Source organism: Nothobranchius furzeri, chromosome 19 (genome assembly GCF_043380555.1).
Source record: "Nothobranchius furzeri strain GRZ-AD chromosome 19, NfurGRZ-RIMD1, whole genome shotgun sequence".
In the NCBI taxonomy this organism is placed as follows: Eukaryota; Metazoa; Chordata; class Actinopteri; order Cyprinodontiformes; family Nothobranchiidae; genus Nothobranchius; species Nothobranchius furzeri.
In genome coordinates, this window is record NC_091759.1 from 22,448,152 (window position 1) to 22,469,359 (window position 21,208).

A 21,208-nucleotide genomic window follows, 5' to 3' on the forward strand; every position below is an offset into this window, starting at 1 on the left:
TAGGTAGCCAAAAGAATCACTCCACCTAATGCAAAAAGAGTTTAAATGAAAAGAATGGAACGGTGCTGATGAATTCTGCACTAAACATAAAAAACTAATGATTGGGTGTGAACTATTCTGCTTTACTCCAAAATTATCTGTATTATTAAACCTATGATTCCAGTTTACTCCCTCATGCACACAAATGTCCACACAAGGGGCAAAAACTGCAGCTGTACCATTTCTGTGATGCCGCACATAAAAGGCGTGTTAAAAGCATGTCACTCTAGTTTATAGACTAACTTGTATGTTGGAATTTCTATTAATTATTTCCAAAACTGAATGCAATTAATGAGCCATTAACTTTCCAGGATTCAAACTGGATGTGTAGTCTGCAAATTATGTTACTGTTTAATGTTTTAATCAGTTCAAGACAGTTAAAATAATTTTTTATTGTGTCAGATTTATTCTTTGAAGTGCAATGAGTAAGAAATGTTGCACTTCTTGTTTGATTCTAGGACGACACATCAAGTGTTGACTCAGCAGGGAGTTTTGGGGAACAATTGATGCTCCAAAGCTCAGCTTTATGCAGGAAAGGACAGGTCACACGTGTTCCAAAGTTCAAACTATATCAAAGCTCAGGAGTCCACCAGTGTCCCCTGATGACCTTTCCAGCCACTGACATGCAAAGCTGAACTTGTCTTGACCTCTTGACCTCCTGCACTGGAAGTTGTCTCAGACTCAAAGACCTGAGACCACACGGTCCCTGCCCTCAGAGCCAGGCTGCACGGATGCTGCAGTGATGTCGGGGCCAGTGTTCAACAGTAAGAGAGCACTAAGCCAAATCCTTCCCCATCATCATGATTTCATCGTCGCAGGGGAAGGAAGGGAGACTGGAGAGAGGGAGGGCTGACTACGAAGCAAAGCGGGGGGAGAGGCACACACGGGGCCTAGTTGCCACATCTTTTTATGCGAAGGAGCTGCGCCGCTAAAACGTCAGTAAATCGTTTTATATTTGCTGTAAATATATTTAAAACATAATGTAGCTTCAGTGTTTACAGGTGAGTTGGGTAGAGACGGGTCAGATAGTTGCAATCTAGTTTGTTCGTAGCTCTCCTCCGATCCAGTCGGCTAGCCGGGGAGGTGGCTAACAGCTAGCTAAAGGTTTTTAGCTTGTTTTAACAACTTAAACCATATATAAATAGATTTATTTATGTTCTAACAGAAACGACATGCGTTCTTTTAAAGGCATGCCCAGTGGTATACTTGCAGTTAAACGTTCAAACGTGACATAAATAGCTCGACACTTTAGGTTCTGATAACGTTAGCTTGGTTAGTTTACGAGCTTTTTAACGGCTAACGTTAGCAGCTAGCTTAGAGGATCAGTGGTTTGTTGCCATCTGTCAGTGCTCCGGCTGTCCTGGTGCGGGACGTTTGACTCACTGTGATAAAACCTTGATGTGTTCGATAATAAATAGTTTGTCTGTTTAAAAAGCCATTTTAATGACCTTATGATGTATTTGGACAACACATTCTTGGCATCGGTTGAGCACCTGGCTGCTTTGCAAAGTCGCATAACGTTACACAAAATCCCCAAAAGGCATCAGACTCGCAGTTACAGGTTTTGACAACGATTTAAATGTGCTGCAGTTTTAAGACAACGGTGTGATTGTTGGTTTTTATATATTTTGTATGACAAAATGGCCACTCTCTGCCACGAAATGATGTGTTTTATTGTGCTTGTGTTGGAATTTCAGACCCGTTTTTGGTTTCCCACACCGACTCCGGCCCGGGCCTCAGTCCGCGGTCTCGAGTTTGACAGCGGGCCGCCAGAGGCTGAAGCTCGTCGGTTAGACGCTGCCAGCCAGCCCGCGTGCTTAAACCACCAAAATGGGAGACAGCAGAGGTGAGTCCAACGGCTCTGATTTATTTTCAGGAAAGGCGACGCATGATTGCTTCTTAGCCACAGTTTTAGTACTCTTATATAATCATATTTACATATAAATTAAGTATTTGTGCAACGTTTTTATTTAAAAAGCATTTGACATCCAGCAGTTAAATAGGATTAGTTTAGAAAGATTGAACACATTATGTAATTTTTTTAATCAAATTTTGTTTCCTACTGGCCAGAATCTTGTTTTATAACAGCTCCACTATAATAGAACAAGCATGCATACACGCACAACTCACGTCTTCAAATAAATAAAAAAGTACACGCCCTAAGGACCGAGAGACCATGCAGCCTAGCCTGCTGCAGAATCAGAATCATAAATCATGAAGATCATTTTAGGAAGATAAAGATCAACTTCTGTCATTATGGCTGTTAGATGTTATGTTGGAAGACTTGACCTATCTCGGATGTTTTGTCCCGGTTGTCTCTTGTCAGATTCCCGCAGTCCAGACAGTTCGTCTGTGTCGTCCCCCCCCTCAGGCCAGCGCTCACCCCCGCTGGTTCCCTCAGCAGCTTCCATGACCTCCTTACCACCCATCTCCTCAGCTGGGATCAACAGCCCCATCAGTAGCATCGGCTCCCCCTTTTCTGTTATTAGCTCATCACTGGACTCACCCTGCCTACCCGGCACCCCGTCAGTGGGTTATGGCCCCATTAGCAGCCCTCAGGTAAGGAAGGGTCGTTTTAATGCAAATTATCGACTGCTTTGTGGTTCATTTATAGGAAAACAAACTAACATTGGGGAAATGACTTCACTAAATTCATATATTCCCCATTTTCTATATTATTTTGGAAATTCACGTTTTAGAATAAACACAAAATCTTAATTGTAGAGAATTTTCCACAAAGCTTCTTCAAGAAATTACTTAAAATTATTATTTACTATAATTTTTATTATCATTATCAGATGATGATGATAGTGTTTTTGTCGATATTGTTGTGAAGGATGATGAAGATGATGATGCTGACCAGTTATGAGTATTGTGATGGAAACATGATGTTGCTTGAAATGAATAAATACTGAACTTAACTGAAAATTCCAGTAAATAAATTTCAAATAAGGCAATAATACAGTTAGACTTGATTATTTCTAAGCGATGGACCCTCCAGTGTATTTTAGAAATGGTAAAACAGGAATAAACACAATAAACCTGTTCTTTCAGATCAACTCAACAGTGACCATGTCAGGGCTTCACGCCGTGAGCAGCTCTGATGACGTGAAACCTCCTCTGGGGCTGAAGCAGCTGTCTGCCCACAGCCCAGGCCCGATGCTCTCCCAAAAACGTCTTTGTTCCATCTGTGGAGACCGATCCTCTGGTGAGTGTAAACCTGTTAAAGTTAAATATCAGATTTCATTATTTAATTTACCTCCATCTCTCAGGTAAACATTATGGCGTCTACAGCTGCGAGGGCTGCAAAGGCTTCTTCAAGCGAACAGTGCGAAAAGACCTCACCTACACCTGTCGGGACAACAAGGACTGTATTGTGGACAAGAGACAAAGAAACCGCTGCCAGTACTGCCGCTATCAGAAGTGCCTGGCCATGGGCATGAAGAGAGAAGGTGAGAAAGCAGGAAGTGATTCATATTAATGAGTTTTTTCCGTCCTATTTTGTTCCTTACAATGAAAAATAGGCTGTATTTATAAAACATAGGTTTCAAAGTCTGATTTACTGAAGATGCCATTAAGAATGGCCTTTTAGCTGACTTCCTAAGACTGGAAAATCTAATAGTAACTCAAAACGCTGAAAAATAGTTGTTCTATTATCCTTTAGCATAATAATGTGCATATCATTTTTGTGCAGTATCTTTTCTGTAACCTAACAGTATTTATTATTTTACAAATATTATTGTTTAGCTTATTTAGCTTTTAAAAGCATCAAGGGTCAGTTGAATCCGTGAAATCTGGTAATAAGTAATAGGGAATACCTTCAGGAAGTCTCATGATAATTTGTAGTGTTTATTTCTGATGTTGTTCATGGAGAATGTGTCTTCATTAGGGTAGAGCATCGAGCATCGATTGGAACCGAGACCAACTGTTCATTTTTCCCGGAATCGTTCAAAGTTTTTATTTCAATTCTTAGTTTCGATTCCTAGAATGCCGACCGGAAGAGGAATCCGCGGCCGATCTCCGTGAAAAATAAATGTGATCTGCAAATTGTGATCAACGCTTTTCAGAGCTGATCACACCAGCTGTCTGTGTGCAGCATCGAGTCCCCCCCCCCACCCCCACCCGGCGCGCAGCGACCAAATATAAAGAAAAGCATCTGCCAAACTTTTACTCCATGATGTAAACTTTAACTTCTGCAGCCAAAAATGCGGTGATGAGGAAACTCATCCCAGAGGCTTCTTCCAGACTTTGGTTGTGGTCAGAAACAAACACACTGGTTGTGCTGCAAGTCTTTTTCAATGTTCCTCCAAAACATGTTTTTGTCTAAATGAAGGTGTTGTTGTTCATAGAATTAAAATTCATGTTGAAGTTAAGATTATTTCATCAAGTAGGACCTGTGGTTAGCTGGCGCATGTAAAACATGGAATGTCTTGAAAGAATCAGAATCGGGAATCGATAGGAACCGGAATCGAAACAAGGACTCGGAATCGGAATTGTTCAAATTCAAACGATGCCCGACCCTAGTCTTCATGTCATAATCATTCCCTTTTAAAGAGCAAGTCACCCCCTACCAGAGTCTAACTCCACTCCCACTTCCTGTTTGAAAAATGCAACAAATGCTGTTGCCTGGCAGACCGAGAGGGCGGAGCTGCTAACAAATACACACACACACACACAGGCTCACAACAGCATTGTGACATCATAATGTACCAGTTTACATCATAGCATACCTCTTAGCCAATAGCGGTGGCAGATTTAAATTAGAACACAGTGCAGAGTTTTTACCTGACAACGGCACAACACTGCCAGTTTTAGGCAGAATATTTAAATTTTAACTAAGATGTACTGAAGTGCCAAATTATTGACTAAACGTGTCTGCAGCACGATTAGACACTCGTTTATTTAGTTTATCTGCAAAAAAAAAGTTTATTTGGGGGTGACTTGCTCTTTAAATGCATCTGATGAATTAGAGCAATTAAAAAAGACTTTTGGGTGAATAACCCAAAACAAAAGGAGCATGAGCACTACACCTGTGCTGACTAGCCTTGTTACCAGTAATGAAACGTATGCATCAGCCTATGAAGCTGCTTTACCTCCTGATAGGTTCAGGATGAAGGACCTGCTGTGTAGAAATAATAACTGATGTGCCGAGCGTGTCGTACCAGATTCTCATCACTGAAAATCCCGTCTGGGTCCGTTTTAAAACAGAACATCCGGGATTATCTGCCACAAGTCTGTTAGAGTTGAAAAGTTTAAGAACTAATCACACACAAGCTGTGTTTTCTTGTTTCCTGGAAAAATACAAAATTTAGTGTTGGTTTAGTGCGTTATCTCATTATTAATCATTGTGATTATTTATTATTAAGATAGATATAAGGTATGTTCAGGGCGCCTGCTCTTTGTTGAAAATATCAGCATGACAATTTTAGCCTTTGTTTGATCATACATTTTCTTTTCATCTCGATTAATTTAGAAATTTTACTTAATCCTGCATTTATGTGCAAATTAAACTTATTTCTGAATATTTTCTGCTTTCATCTGTTTTCTAAAATAATAAAGAATCCCAAAATCTGAAATTTATTCCAAATAAAACTAAAAAATGTGACAGTTTACTTCTCTTAAGTAAAAACAGTCACATTACTTACTGCTATAGTCTATTTCTGTAACTTTTACAACAAATACCTTTTTGTTGATCATAAATCTACTCAGTAACTCATCAGTCATGAGTTACTGAATGAATACGTTTTTGATGCAGGCTAATCTCAGGTCGCTGCAGGTCATCAAAGCTGATTGGTCTGATTTCTCTCAGATTATGAGATAATCTGTCCCCCTGGAGTCTCTCGATAAGGTGTAACTTAATCCAACTACCTAGTCTTGCGTTTTAGTGCTGATGTTTACAGATGTGTGAGTGAAGCTCTGTGGTAGGTCTGGAGGGGGCTAATGTGTGTTTAATAGGGGATAGAAAGAACGAGCGGAGTGGTAAGAGAAGGATGTGGGGGTGGGTAAATCTTGTAAACACTAACCCCTTGCTCCCTCTCCTCCTCTCTTTTTGTTTCCTCTCGTTCTCTCTCTCCCCCTCCCTCCTTCTGTAGTGGCCACGATGAACGACAGATGTAAGAAGAGGGAGGGAGGGGTGTCTGACTGTATCAAGACTTAGAAATATTTCACTTCCTGTCACTTAGTTGGAGCTAATTTCAAATGTTTTCCATTGCTGTTGTCCAGAACTCAGAGCTGGACCCGAGCACGCCTCGTATCACTTCCACATGTGCTTTTTAAGCTCTGTGGATATGCAGCGAGCTAATATGCTGACTTCTTTTAATCATTCTTGTATTCTGAGTCATTTATTGTTTACTTCTGTCTGAGCGCTGCACAGTAAGGTCACAGCTGTAGAGCTGTTCCACATCTGTTCAAAGGTTAAACGAGGCTTTGATGCTCGTCGTGCAGGAAATGTACATGTTCATTTCAGTTCCTGCAGATTTTGTTTGCCTTTTTTTTTATTGTGGTTCTTCTAAAATATCATGTTTTCTGATAGTTAAGCTGTTTGAGACGACTGTAGAAAGTATCAGATTATTTAGTAGTTTGGTAAAACATACATACACAAATCTGTTACATGTGAAATTTCCTTTTTAGTGGAATTCTTGGAACTATTTTCAGGTTTTAAAGTAGGAAAATAATAATTAGCCTTACTATTCACTCCTGCTTCTGCTCAGGTTCTGTCTTAGAATTAGAATTTTTCTAAACGAATACATTTCCATCTCGTCCGGGTTTAGGCTGGAGTAGGGCTGAACGATTAATTGCATATGCAATTAAATTGCGATGTGACAAAAGGAGATTTTCTAATGCAAAGGCTGCGATTTGACTGGCAGCGAGTGGTTAGCGTAATGCTAACATACATCGAAAAACCCATAGGGATGCTAACGCTAGTATCGCCGAATAGATTCTTACAAATTAGGAACGTGCCAAATTATTACATTTGGAGTATAATATAAAGTAAAAACTGCCATTAATCAATTAAGTACAGACAGATATTTTAGTAAAGCTAGAAAACTGTACTTCAACTCCACTGAGTTTTGGCTAGCAGCTGTGAACGTAACTGAACTACGGAAGCTCTGCATGGACAAGACGTCTAAAACTAAACACAAAAGACTTCAATAAATGGGACTCACTTCTTTCCTGCAAATAAATTCTCACAGTTGATGCTAATACCTATTCTCCTTCAAAGGATGTGCTCCTGGCTGTAAAGCATTGCACCTTCAAATACAAGATGTTGTCTTTACTTGTGAGTGTTCATGTATGTGTAGACAAATAAACTTGTTGATATATGTAGATACATAAACTTTATATTCAGTACAAGTTACATAGATCTTTTTTTTTTGCTTCCGTTAGTTGAAAAATGAGAAAAGCCCCTTGAGAAAATAATTGTGAATTAAATCGCAATATTAAAGAAAAAAATCGCAATTAGATTATTTTCCTAAATCGTTCAGCCTTAGGCTGGAGGAATATTTTCTGTTGCACGTCTCAGAAATCCTCATGAATAATAGGAGGTAAATGCGTATATGTTGACTGATATAAACATGTTTTATTGACTTGCGTCATTCTAGTCTGTTTCTTTTGATTTTGTTCTTATGGATTGTTATGAAACGTGAGTTTAGCTGCATGTCTGATTTTCCCTCGTGTTTCTGGACCAGTTCTATTGTGTTCTGGAACTAAAATGTCCCAAATGACCAAAACAACCAGAAACTGAACTGAAATCCTCTTGTTCCTTCAGCTTTATTATTATTTCATGTTGATTTATCTCGTTTCCCTGCTCATCTCTTTTGTTGACACCTCCATCATCATGGCTTTTATCTTTTATTCACTGTTTTTATTTTTTGTAAACTTGCTCTGTTTGTCCCTTATTTTTTTGTGATGTTTTTGTTCCATCTGTTCTTCATCGCTGCTTTCATGTGTTCTGTCCCTCATCGCTTGTCCGCTGCTCGTCTCGCTCTTGTCCATTAATTTCTCTTTCTTTATTGGTTATCGTGTGTTCCTCCCCTCCCTCTTTATACCACGTTGTGCAGCTGTCCAGGAGGAGCGGCAGAGGAACAAGGAGCGAGACGGCGAGGTCGAGTCCACCAGCGCCGTGAACGAAGAAATGCCCGTGGAGAGGATTCTGGAAGCTGAGATGGCCGTGGAGCAGAAGACGGAGCTCCATGCAGACGGGAGCTCCGGCGGCAGCTCTGTGAGTTACCGAGAGGATTAGTTACTCCTAATTTACATCCACAATGTGTTCCTCTAGATTAATATCTCAATAAGATTAACATGGGTAGTCGCTGATTTATATGAATGATTTATAAATAATGAATTTAAGATCATTTGGTTCCTTTCAGCCCAACGATCCCGTCACTAACATCTGTCAGGCTGCAGACAAGCAGCTCTTCACCCTGGTGGAGTGGGCTAAAAGGATCCCTCACTTCTCTGAGCTTTCCCTGGATGATCAGGTCATCTTGCTTCGTGCAGGTCGGTTTACCCGACATCATGAACAAACACCATTCTGTCTCAATCGTCTTCGTTCAGTAACTCGTGTAGGGCTGCAACAACAAATCGATAAAAATCGATGACAAAATGCGTTGGTAACACATTTTGTCATCGATTCATTGTGTTGTGCAACATTTTTTCACGTTACGCAACCTTTAACAGTCAATGTGCGCAGCTCGTGTGTAGGAGGCAACAGAGCAGCTCTAGGGAGATCAGAACGGGAGAGAAAGCTGGTGTTTTGATGAGGAACGACACACAGAACATAAGTTGCTTACTGACGCACCATGAGCTGATCTAGGTTCTGTGGAAGAAAACAGAAACCAGCAAAGACACAAAGGCAGAAACGATTTGGGATCAAAAGTGCAACAAGGGGCTGATTAGCTAATGCTAGCGGGTAGCAAGTTCACGATCAGGCGGGGTTCAGGAAAAACACGATGGTCGTGAAACTAAGAATATCTTAAGTCTACAAGCGGAAGAAAAGACCTCAGCATCCTGTTTATTCTTAAGCTGGGCGGACACTGTGCGGCTTTTTCACTCGTAGCACTCAGCTTCAGCGCAGACTGTACGACTTCCTCGCAGGGCAGATCTAATGAGTCGTGCTCACGCTGTACGTCTGGTAGCAACATGTCGGACCTAAAAATATGCTAAAAATAGCAGTTGTTACACAACACGTCAGACTTTTTTGTCTTGTCTTGCCTGTTGTCCTTCGGGAGTGCTGCAGGAGGACACACAGGGATTTATGGGGGTTAGATGAGGAAAACGAAATAAAGAAAGTAAATCTGTGTTTTGTGATCGTTTAGTTTGACATGAACACAACAAACACGCTTTCCTGACAGTCCTTGTCATTGTGTGTAAAAGACATGTAGAAATAAAAACGAACAACGTGTGTTATTAGGGAATAGCGGGTGAGCGGTGTTGATGCAGGATTGCGCATGCGCCGTGAGTGGTTCTGGTACTTTTTGGGTTGCAGCCGCTCGCTGCGCCGCTTCAACCCTCATGAGGAACGAGCAAAATATCAAACACTCCAGGTGTCCGTGCGAGCTCACGATTGCTGATCGGTAGCTGGTCACATGGCGTTAATCGCCTCTTGTAACCCCCTGTACACGACGCTCAGAGCAAAACTCTCCCCCATCTTGTGGATTCTCGCACGAGAGGAAAATCGGCTCAAAAAAGTGAAAAAGTCGCACAGTGTACGCCCGGCTTTGGCTGTCTGCAGGTTCGAGTCTGCTTTGCTAAACCCCGCAGCAGGATTATGGCAAGCCACTGTAGCATGTAATTCACAAACACGTCTATCTGTGAACATAATTTAAACTATAACTTAATAAATATGTCACCTACAGTTTTTGCAGTAGAAATTAAATGTTATTAGCATTTCCAGTAGCCTACTACTGAACATGTTAACTCATTCGCTGCCAGCGTTTCTCACCGTTGTTACTGTTTTTTTAAGAGTCACAGAACGTTGCGCGCTAGGATGATGTCGACGCCAAAATTACCAAAACAAAGCAGAGACTCGCCTCTTACATCAGGAAGAATTCGCGAGTTTCGAGCATTATCCGTTCTTTCATAATCCGTTGTTGAATTGTGATCGGCAGAAGCTTTTCCGGTTCGTGCCTCACTTTTTTTTACAGGAACGGCCCAAAACGATCTCCTAACACATGGATGTTCTGCTTCCTGATCACGTGACGTGTGACGTATGCTGATGAAGATCGGCTTTAGAGCTGAGATGTTTGTTCTCTCGGTGCGGGGGCTCGTCCGACGCCCACACAGTAAAAAAATGCAAATGACGCATTTGTCGCGCATTCCGTCCCGCAGCGCTCTTCCATGACACTGGGGGTGGGGATTTCGGACACGTTCCGCTGCCGTTTCTCACCAGTATCAGCTGTTGAAGGGCTCTAGTTTCATTGCGCCATTCATGTCAGCGGACACGGTGGGTAGGGGGGCGGGGCATGACGCTTAGCCTGGCGGGTGGCCAAGCAAAGCCTGGTGGGCCGCCAGGCTTATAAAGCTCTGGGGGAAACCCTGAACCGGCAGTAAGTTTGATCTTAATCTTAAAAGATATAAATAAGGTCAGACGATCTGATTAGTAACTTAACAGAAACTAGAAACGTTAAATTTTTTATATTGAGATGCGTTTATAGTAAAAATGAGAATGTTTATGGGTTCTGGTTTAGTTTAAATACTGAGGCACTAATTTTCCAACAGGCTGGAATGAGCTCCTGATTGCATCGTTTTCCCATCGCTCCATCTGTATGAGGGATGAGATTTTACTGGCCACGGGTCTCCACGTCCACAGGAACAGTGCCCACAGCGCAGGTGTTGGAGCCATCTTTGACAGGTAATACCCAGAAAGAAGCATTCCTCATCAATCATCTGACACATCAGTCTAAAACTACTTTGTTCACTTTGGGATTTGATATCAGATCCAAGTGTCTTTTCAGAGGCTTTTATATTTTATCTGACATTAGGATTATAAAGGATCTGCCTCTGGTCATGTTACCCTAAATTAAACTTCTCTTTAAAAGATGGATAAAATCCATGATCCCCTGATAATTTCACCTAATAAAACCCAAATAACAAAAGAAACAACCTTCCTGTACTCTAGTACTATAATTCGTTCTACATTAGGGCTGAGCTTTATTTAATGACTGGGCTCAGGATTTAAAGTAGCTTTTCATCTTTGGTTGGCTGCAACTGCTGTGTTCTGCACTGGCTGCTGTTGGCTGAAACTGCTTTTTAATCCTGGCTGTATGTTGTTAGCGCATGCTAGGGATGCTGTTGGTTGATGCTTATCTGTAAACATGCATGCACAGCTAGCTTGGTTTAGCTGCACAGCACACTAACAGCACTATGTGCTGGAGCGTGCATAATACTAACATTTAAAACTGTAAATGTATTTAACTGTATGTTCAAGTGTTTATGGCACTGCTGTGAATGTTGTAGAGCATGCTTATATTTTGTTATTTATTATTTCAGTTTGTAAGTAATATTTAGTTTAATTTTTGAAGACATTTTTATTGTGATTAAAACTGTTAATCATTAGATCAGGCAGTACAAGGGCTGGATGACCTGCCATTAGTTAGACTAATTGTACAGGGTATCCGCGGGTCCTTAAAAAGTCTTAAATTTGCTTTTCCAAATTAAAGGTATTAAAAATCCTTAAAAAATGACAAATAATGCTTAAATACAGTTTCCAAAGGTCTTAAATTACCAAAGACCCAATAAACAAAATTATTTTATTTCTATAAAATTTTCGTGAATTTCTAGTTAGTGTTCAGTAGGGTTGTCACGGTAACCGGTGTAGCGGTAAACCCCGGTAAAAAAAGTTGACAATAATAATAACCGTCTTGTTTCTAAAAAAATATATTATCTCGGTGGATTACCGTGGCTACGGTGTAGGCGCGGTGACCCTTACCAGCCACCGTATCATCTGCTGAAGTTGCCGGCGGCACATGCGCACTTTGTTGTTTACAACCAAAACTTTCTTGAAGCTAAAGCTGAAATAATGGCCAAAGGAGGAGACGGCAGCGCTCAGGACATTTATTATCCCTCAAAGAAGACAAAGTGGGAAGTACGGGCATCTTTTGGATATGTGAAGAATGCCGAGGGACAGCTGATAGAAGACGGCTATCCTGTTTGCAGCACGTGCAGAAAAAGTGTCTGTGAAAGGCAGCAACGCTTCAAATCTCATGACACATCTGCGTGACCATCACCCACAACTCTACAGTCAACGCAAGGTAAGCTAACGTTAGCGTTTTAGCTAAGATGCGTGATCTGAGGATTTGGGTTGAGGGAGAATGCAACGAGTCGCTATATAAAGCAGCCGCAGCGCCGCTACCTGCATATAAACCGTGTCGCGGACACCCCCATGTTGAAATGACGCTATGCATTACGGGGCTCCCAGGGGCAGATAAGAGTTGGTCTCTCTCCGAGAATAATTATGAATTTAACAATGATTACTGCCTGATGACATTTTCCCACATCTGCAAAGCTCACTGGAAGGACACAAACCGAGGACGATATTCTCCTGATATAGGGTTTATTACTCAAGTAAGGGTAAAAAAGTATCTGATTAGAAGGCTACTTGAGTACTGAGTATCATCTGATCTAATATTTTTAAAATGATGACATCAAACAGACATAAAATAAGAAATTATGGGCAAATATTGCTATTTTAAAGACTAAAGGGGAAAAATGTAAACAAATAACATAATTACAAAATAACACATTTTAGGCTAAATTTAGACACAAACTGAGGACAATATTTTCCTGATATACAGGTTTTATGTAGTTGTCTGAAAATGTAACACGTTTAAAAAAATACGCGATAATACCGAAAACCGTGATAATTTTGGTCACAATAACCGTGAGGTTAAAATTTCACATCCTATGTGAGAATAAACCCTATATCAGGAAAATATTGTCCTCGGTTTGTGTCCTTCCAGTGAGCTTTGCAGATGTGGGAAAATGTCATCAGGCAGTAATCATTGTTAAATTCATAATTATTCTCGGAGAGAGACCAACTCTTATCTGCCCCTCTTATCTGAAACAAGACGGTTATTATTATTGTCAACTTTTGTACCGGGGTTTACCGCTACACCAGTTACCGTGACAACCCTAAACCTGAATCAATAAGTTGTTAAAAACAGACGTTTCCGTGTGTTAACCTGCTTTTCTCTCATATCTGCCTCATTAAATTATGGTTTAAAGTTTGTTAGAGATGAAAAACGTAGAGTTTGTGTACGTGAATCATAAATAGATTATTGTGGTTTTATCTTTAGCTTTAAAAAAATAAAAATACATTTGGACTTCCAGCATTTTGGAACTTTGGTCACATCTGGGATCAGCGGCTGTGTGAGGAACCGACACTTTTTATAAATCAACACCAACTCTGCCCATTTATCGGGTACTAGAATGGCAGAGAAAGCAGGTCTGTCTCCGAATTGTAGTTCTTTATCCATAACACTTGAATTTTTACACAACTCGTCACTTTTTTCTTTACTATGAAAGAAAATGTTAGCAAGAAGAAGTGAAACGACCATAATGTTGTTTATTAGTTTCTGCTGTTTGTATTTGAGCTCTAAGATTTCTCACAGTCTCCTTTTTGCTAAAGGAAATATGTGTTTGTGTAAAAGTTACAACGCTTTTCCAGATTTAGCTGTTTATAACACAAAACTATAGTTACTTGTGTTTTAGTGCAACACAACGGGACAAAGACAAGAGCCCACGCATCAAAACAAATGTCTAACGAAAGTGGACGGCTGAGTCTTAACCCTGTGAAGTCGAAGCGTGGACGTGTAGAGCTGAAGTACACAAACAGAATACTGTTACTCTCCCTGTGTAATAACGTTGTAATAACACATTGTGATTGAATACACAGGGTGAACAATGCTGAGGTTGTGGCCATATTTGACAGGTAATTACGCCAACACACAAACACTTTTCTTAAACCCTTCCTCTTTGAGTCAGAGTGAAGTAAACACACTAAACCCCGGGCGGTTTTAGGTTTTTTTCTTCAGAGTTGAAGCCGGAATCAGAAACCTGTCATTAACAGATTTGAAGGATTTGCGTTGATTCCTTTAGTTTGGGGCTTTGGTTGAATTTGGTCTCTTGTTAAATCTTCTTCCCATTTGAGCCGGACCATAATAACCAAACGAGGACTGGGTTAGTTAACCTACTAGAGTACCTGCCATGGGAAATATATAAATTTATCTTTTTATCAACCAAATAATATTTTTATAAAGGCAGATTGTTTGCATGGCGGGAATTTTGATGCATGAATATTTAATTGGTCCAATCGTGGACCTCCAGGGCCACCGTCCTGTTATTCTAGAGGTTTCTCTGCTCCCATGACACCTGATATTAATCAATAGGTGATTAATATACTTCTGCAGAGCTTCATGAGCTGCTGAATGGGTGTTTCAACCATTAAATCAGGCGTGTTGGAGCAGAGAAACAACTAAAACATGTTCACAGGAGTCCTGGTGGACCAGGATTCAGACCGCTGATCTACTCAGGTGTGAATACTGACCGTTAACAGATTATCTCCAACAGTCTTGGATCTTTTTAAGCTGTATCTGTACTTCTGACTTGGTTTTAGTCGTCTGTGTGATCGTCACATTTAGACTTGACCCTCGTGAGCTGCTGCAGATGAATTTACGTCTCTTAAATGTCAGGACTTTATTTTTATCAGTCGGTGCTGGAAGGACATTCGTTCTGCAGCAGCAACAACGGAGTTCGTAAAGCTGGAGCTGCATAAACACTCATACAATTATTATTATTATTAAAAGTTTAACAAAATAAAAGTCTGCTGAGATTAAAATCTACAGTAGTGATAATTGTTCCAGATTGACCTATGAAACACCGTTATTAAAACCCTATACTCTGTAAATTAGATATTAATCATCTTCTTAAATGGGTTTTATTTATTAAGCAAAATTTTTGTCTGAATCGTGTTTCAAAAATAAAAAATAGGACTTAACTCCGCGATCTCTTCGTGCCAATCGCTCTCACCACCTCAGCCATCTGTTGAGTGCCTGAAACTTTCCTTTTTCTCTCCAGACGTGCTCAGTTTCAACACTTGGCAGCCAGTTTCATTATTTATTTAAAAATAGATGTACTCAGCCACAGATGGACGCAGCAGCTGAGTTTTGAGTCTTTGTTCTGCAGAACCAGCAGTTCAGCCACGCCACCACTAGTTAGATAATAACGAGCTTTAAATCGCATCATGTGAGGATGGAGTCTGTTTTTAATACCTTCATCTTCCTCTTTCATCGTCTTCTTTATTGCCTCTCTTTTTCTGTTTTTTTCCTTCTTCAGTTTAACACACATCAGATTGTCTCTAGATGGCACTTCCTACTGCAAATCCTTTTTCTTTCCAGGGTTTTGACGGAGCTCGTCAGCAAAATGAGAGACATGCAGATGGACAAGACCGAGCTGGGCTGCCTTCGCGCGATCATTCTCTTTAACCCAGGTGCTGACGCTTGCAGTCACACATGAAGCGAATCAATCTGAAAGCATCTCTGAAGGATGAAGAGTAAACCTCTGTTTTTCTGCAGACGCCAAGGGTTTGTCCAACTCCAGTGAGGTGGAGCTCCTGAGAGAGAGGGTGTACGCGTCTCTGGAGGCCTACTGCAAGCAGAAATACCCCGATCAGCAGGGAAGGTAGGGTCAAACAGTCGGTGGGAGGTGTCTTCTCTTTGGTGTCTTTCCAACCCGTGTCTTCATCACCCAGGTTTGCAAAGCTCCTCCTTCGACTCCCAGCACTGCGCTCCATCGGTCTGAAGTGCCTGGAGCATTTGTTCTTCTTCAAACTGATTGGCGACACACCCATTGACACCTTTCTCATGGAGATGTTGGAGGCGCCTCACCAGCTGACCTAAGGGAGGCGCGTTCAGACCGGGTCAGGGTCCGATGCACACCAGGATTATCAACGCTGGCTCCTCTCGTTGGGGTCGCTAACCTCCAGCTCCTGCTGGTTTTGAACGAGCCAGCTTTTACACACAATCACATGTTCACCGTCTTCACACACCTGCATACTTTAGTTGCATAAAATCTAGCTAACACACAGGTAAAACGGCTTAACATTAGCATTTGCTAACACACACACACACACACACACACACGCATTTACACCATCTTTCCCTTAGTTTCCCATCTCATGGTTGAAGACTAAAGATCCTTTTATCCCAAACTTACAGCAAACGTCTTAATCTTAAATGAGATTATAATTTCAGATCTTCATCTTCAGTGAGTTTTTGCTTCTGCATATCTGGGATTTTCCTCCTCTTTCACTTTACTTACATCTACTGCTAGCTGCACCTGTTATCTCCATAACTAGCTGGTTAGTTGCTTGTGTTTAATTTGAGCTTAAAGTCAAGTGCTAAGCTACCGGTCCACCATCGAGACGATTTATCATCATCCCAGTGAATCCATTCACTCTGAAAAACATAGATTTTTTTTTTAATATTCATACTGAAACTTGTTTGAGTTTCTATTTTGAAGTACTGTACTCATAAAATGAGAGCTTTTTCTAAGGCATTGAAATCCAGGAAAAAGGGGTGTGTGAGCGCGTTGGCAAACGATCCACGGCCCTTCACTCTGATGCGCACAGCGGGCTTTGGAAGACAAGAGGAATGACTTGAATTTTCTTTTTTTAAGTTTAGATTTTATCTGTACTTTGGCAAATGTTTGGCATTTAAACGGCGTGGAGCTTATGGGAAGTAACGCTTCACGCTTGGAAAAGTGTTTTACTCGTTCTGCTCCCTTGAGTCCTCCCTCTTCCGGTGGTCATTAATGCACTTTTGTGAGTTGTAACCGTGTAAATGCTCCCGTTTCCTAAAGATGGCCATCTTTTCTCAGACACCCAAGTTGGACTTGAAGGTACTAAGTGTAGGGTTTTCTTCTTATTGCATCATTTAAAATCCTATCACTTGTTGTTGAACTTGATAAATGGTGAGTAAGCTTCTGAGCGGATGCTAACCAGGGCGGGGAATGATCCTAACTACCAGTCCTGTGGTTAAACATGGCGGCCAATGAGAGGAAACACGTTTCTGGCTCTCTGAATAATTTGGACGGTTTGTATCTGAGCGTGTTGGCTTCTGGTCAGCGAGTCTGTGGAGTGAATAAATATATCTGACGTTTGACTTTTCTACCCAGCACTTTTTGAAGTGTCCTTGGACTGTTTGGGATTTGTGAGAGGCGTTGCTCCAGTCAGCTCTGGCCTCTTGAAAACGCGGCGCTGTAAGCTGATTCCAGCTTGGCCCTAAAACCGTAGCTGAAAGTGACGCCGGCATTACGATATTTGAAGAAGAAAAAAGACGAATCAGCATCAAATTTGACACGTTAGAAAGATTTCTGCTGACCTGCTGGTTCTTCAGCATCCTGCTGCTGCAGATGCAATAATCAGACCCGTTCGTGTTTGAGGGAATAACGGGAATCCTACATCTACTACCTGCAGATGTGGAAACTTTGTGTTTGGATCAATGCTTGAGACTTTTGTACCATAGATGTAAATAATACCAAAAAAAGCAGAGGAGTCGCTCAGACACAAACGACCCGCTGACACGTCGGAGCGACTCGTGCGGCTCCAGCAGATAAAATAGAAACTTTATTTTTTTGCTGTTCAGATTCGCCGTGAAGCTGCCGTTGAGCCCAGGGCCAAACCACACCTCGCTGCTGCTTTTGCACCACCTTCTGCCAACGTTTCCTGTTGTTCCCGGTAACTGAGGATGTTTTTGTTGACATTAGCACTTGATATTTACTGTGATGGACACTTGTGAGGACCCGGGTCTGAATTTTGCAGTGGAAAGTCACGTGCAGCTTCACATGCAGCTTTGGCCACAATCAGAAGAAGAATTAAACCATCTACACACTAAAACGAGCAATACCGGGGTACACAGAGATTTACTTCCACTTTGGGCTGTGGGGTGTCTGAGTGTTGATTTCTGAAGTAGTTTCAGCCTCCTTGGTCACCACATCCAGTAGAAACTAGAAAAGCATTGTGCAGTATCGTTCTACGGCGAAGAGCTCTTCTTCCAGGTGCTAAACGCTTCATGTGGTCTTTTAAAGACTTGCACATTTTCATCAATGCAATCAGAGTATGCAATCACAGACAAATCAGCCGTTCTCCACACCTTCTTAGATCTAGTCCTCTATCGTTTCATGACCTTCTTTATTATAGATCCATAGATGTGGAAAATGACGTCAGCTTAGTTCTGGTAAGTGTTGGCTGTTCCCTTTCAGACAGAGGCGGCCTTTTATTGTTGTTATTTTAGACCGGAGGAAAGCTGGAGAAGACGTAGGAAGCAGCTGGATCCTCCGTCTTCATCCAGAGTTAGCTTGTGGTCCCAAAACGTCTCAGAGAGAATCCTCAGCCAGCGCCACACAAAGTGGACTAGGCTGGCAGGTGACCTGTCAGACAGGTGATCTCTTTTACACGTTAGACGGTTAATTGTTGTTTTCTTTATGTGCGCTTGTTTAGCTTAGTGGCATCATCTCCGTTTGTTTTTTCTTTCTGAGAAGTCGAGTTTTTATGCAACAAAACTGACTCAAGAAAAGCAAGATGATGGTGACGCACCGACTTCTGCCGGCGTTTTTTTTTTTTTTGCTGTGTCGACGATTCGGTGATGCGAGTCGGTTTGTTTGAGCGAACGGTGAGATTTAGGGTTAGAAGAGTTCAGCCATCCTGAAACGGGCCGAGGAGGAAGGAAGCGAGTTCAGCTCAGAGCTTCTCTCCTGGAACCGCCTCGGCTGTCGGGTAGGCGCTTGAATGAATAATCTCTGGTTGGGTCAGACGTTCTTTTTAGAACTTCCTTTGTTGAACGTTGGAGCCTTCTGCTACGGCACCGTGTTCATAATCCAGGATGGGAATGAATTCAGTCATTTATGAGCTGAAGGCAAACCAGTAGAGATTAAAAACAACTTTTATTAGTAAAGCGTGGGTTGTTTGTGCTTAAATTCCTTTCTGTTGGCGCGGTTCAACCATCCTTTTAGAATAAGTGAGTTACTTTTCTGTTCGTCTGTTACCTGATGATTGGCAGTGACATCACTTCCCACCCCTCCATGCATCAGTGACTTATTTAGCTCTGCTTTAGCATCTCTGTTTTTATTTAATTATGATTATTTGTGCTATAAGCTTAGCGTTGAATGATTAAGCTACAGACTCAGTGCAGCTTCTTAAAGAGCAAGTCACCCCCTACCAGAGTATTACTCCGCTCCCACTTCCTGTTTGAAACAACAACAAATGTTGCCTAGCAGACCCTAGAGGGCAGAGCCGCTAACCAATACACACACACACAGGCTCACAATGACATTGTGACATCATATGGTACCAGCTAACGTTCTAGGGTACCTCTTAGCCAATAGCGATGGCAGATTTTAATTCAAATGCAGTGCAGAGTTTTTACCCGACAACGGCACAACACTGACAGTTTTAGGCAGAAAATTAAAATTTTAACTAAAATGCAAAACTATTGACGACACGTGTCTGCAGCACGATTAGACACACATTTATATAGTTTATCAGGAAAAAAAAGTTGGTTTGGGGGGTGACTTGCTCTTTAAGCTACGCCACTTCTAGCTTTGCTGAGCAGGCAGACGTTTTAGCAGAAGCTGGTGGTTGGATATTTCATTAGTATGTGAGGCCATGTTTTTATGCACATCTGCAGCTACACTTTAAACGGGCAGAAACTGTAACTTTGGCTGTGATTGGCTGAGTGTTGAGCAGAGCGAGTGAAACAGAGGGTGCAGGAAATGGAGGTACGATGGAAGCTTTATCAGCACGCTGCCGCTGCCTCCTCCTGCTCCATCTCAGACGCTGCACCTGAACCCGAACAGCTTCTAAACTCAGAATCACTCTGCTTCGGGAGCGAGTTTAAACTAAACGTAAGATTCTCGGGCCGTGTGAGAATGTGAAGCTTTTTCATGGGACGACCTTGAGGAGAAGGAGAATGGGAGCGAGTGTCCCTCGTTGCTTAACTACTTTACTTGACGGCAGAGCTGCGGCGATCCGCGATCCTCCCCAGAGGGCGCCGAATCGCACCGCGCCGCCCACAAATGTTTGTCATTGCAAGTGTGCACTCAAGGCAGACGCATGCTGTGACCTTTGGACTGTGTAGCAGTATTGTTGTCGCCATCTTTGTTACATTTTGAAATTTCTTGTGTTTTAAGAGTAAAGACGTTAAAACATTTAAAAAGGCTTTTTTATTGGATGGCGAGCTTTGACTGAAAACTTGATCATTGTGTAGATTAGAGGTGAGGGCGGCGTTGCCCGTGATCCGAGGCCTGTGCTGTTTTAATCAGGTTCGGTCTGCGCTACGCGGCCTTGGAGGCCCCACCCTCACCGTCTTTAATCACTGCCAAGCTGTCTGCAGCCATCTTAAACAGGGCCACTCAGTCCTCGCCTGGTTTGTGTTTTAGGATCATTTTACAGCACAGTGTGAGCCGCTGTCAGGGGTCTGCGTTCTAAACGTGGGCCCTAATGACGGCTAGTGGAGAGGACAGACCAGAGTGTGGATCCCTCTGGTGCTCGAGCTGTGCTCTGGTGCTTTTCTAGCGTCGTGCAACACGACAATAAGGGTGAAATGCAAATAAGGAACGAATAGAAGAGGAGGAGAACTCTGGACCTGCTTTTCTTAGTGAGGTTGATGGTCCTAACGTGTCCAGAGTTGGAGCATTTCAGAGAAACTGTTTGTGGTTTCTGGCTGATAGGAAGCTCCTCTGACCAGAACCTGGCCGGAGGAAACGATAAAACGTCACGTCTCTCTTAAAGAAGGAGGCTGGTGTTCTTTATGGTTTGGGTTTAATAAAGGGTAGAATAAAAAAAGGACCGGGGTTTAAACAATCTAGGATCAGGCTGATGATCGAGAGGAAAACCGTAGATCGAAGATCTTCCTTAATGGTTTACTCTTCACCTTTGAAGCTTTCACACCTTTTCGTTGTCTTGTTCCGCGTCTCCCTCGTGTCAGCGACGCGTGTTCACCTTTTCTTTGTTACAAAGTATTAAACAAATGCAAAAACTGAAAAATCAAGAAGAATCTGTCACTTTTCTGCTTCATTTGTCTCTTCTGTCGTGTCTGTCCTTCGTCCTGTTTGTGTTCTCCACCTGACACGTGGAGCTGATCGACTTTTGTGCTTTTGGGGATTAAAAGAAGAA

At 41.9% G+C, this 21,208-nt stretch overlaps 1 protein-coding gene across 5 annotated transcripts in view; it reads left to right on the forward strand.

Moving 5' to 3' along the window:
• The first annotated feature begins 772 nt into the window (after positions 1-772).
• The window catches only part of rxrba (retinoid x receptor, beta a), a 33,365-nt gene continuing 12,929 nt past the window's right edge, over positions 773-21,208 (forward strand). The window contains exons 1-13 of one of the 5 annotated variants that reach the window (XM_070547577.1): positions 773-974; positions 1,737-1,885; positions 2,366-2,598; positions 3,094-3,247; positions 3,312-3,491; positions 6,132-6,152; positions 8,100-8,260; positions 8,409-8,538; positions 10,759-10,891; positions 13,934-13,969; positions 15,435-15,526; positions 15,612-15,717; positions 15,788-16,164. In XM_070547577.1, coding sequence (XP_070403678.1) covers positions 1,870-1,885; positions 2,366-2,598; positions 3,094-3,247; positions 3,312-3,491; positions 6,132-6,152; positions 8,100-8,260; positions 8,409-8,538; positions 10,759-10,891; positions 13,934-13,969; positions 15,435-15,526; positions 15,612-15,717; positions 15,788-15,935 — 1,410 coding nt within the window. In that variant the 5' untranslated portion in view covers positions 773-974; positions 1,737-1,869 and the 3' untranslated portion in view covers positions 15,936-16,164. Of the gene's footprint in view, positions 975-1,736; positions 1,886-2,365; positions 2,599-3,093; positions 3,248-3,311; positions 3,492-6,131; positions 6,153-8,099; positions 8,261-8,408; positions 8,539-10,758; positions 10,892-13,933; positions 13,970-15,434; positions 15,527-15,611; positions 15,718-15,787; positions 16,165-21,208 lie in introns of those variants that run through there. The other 4 variants (XM_070547578.1, XM_015974006.3, XM_015974008.3 and 1 more) reach the window with 4 other exon arrangements.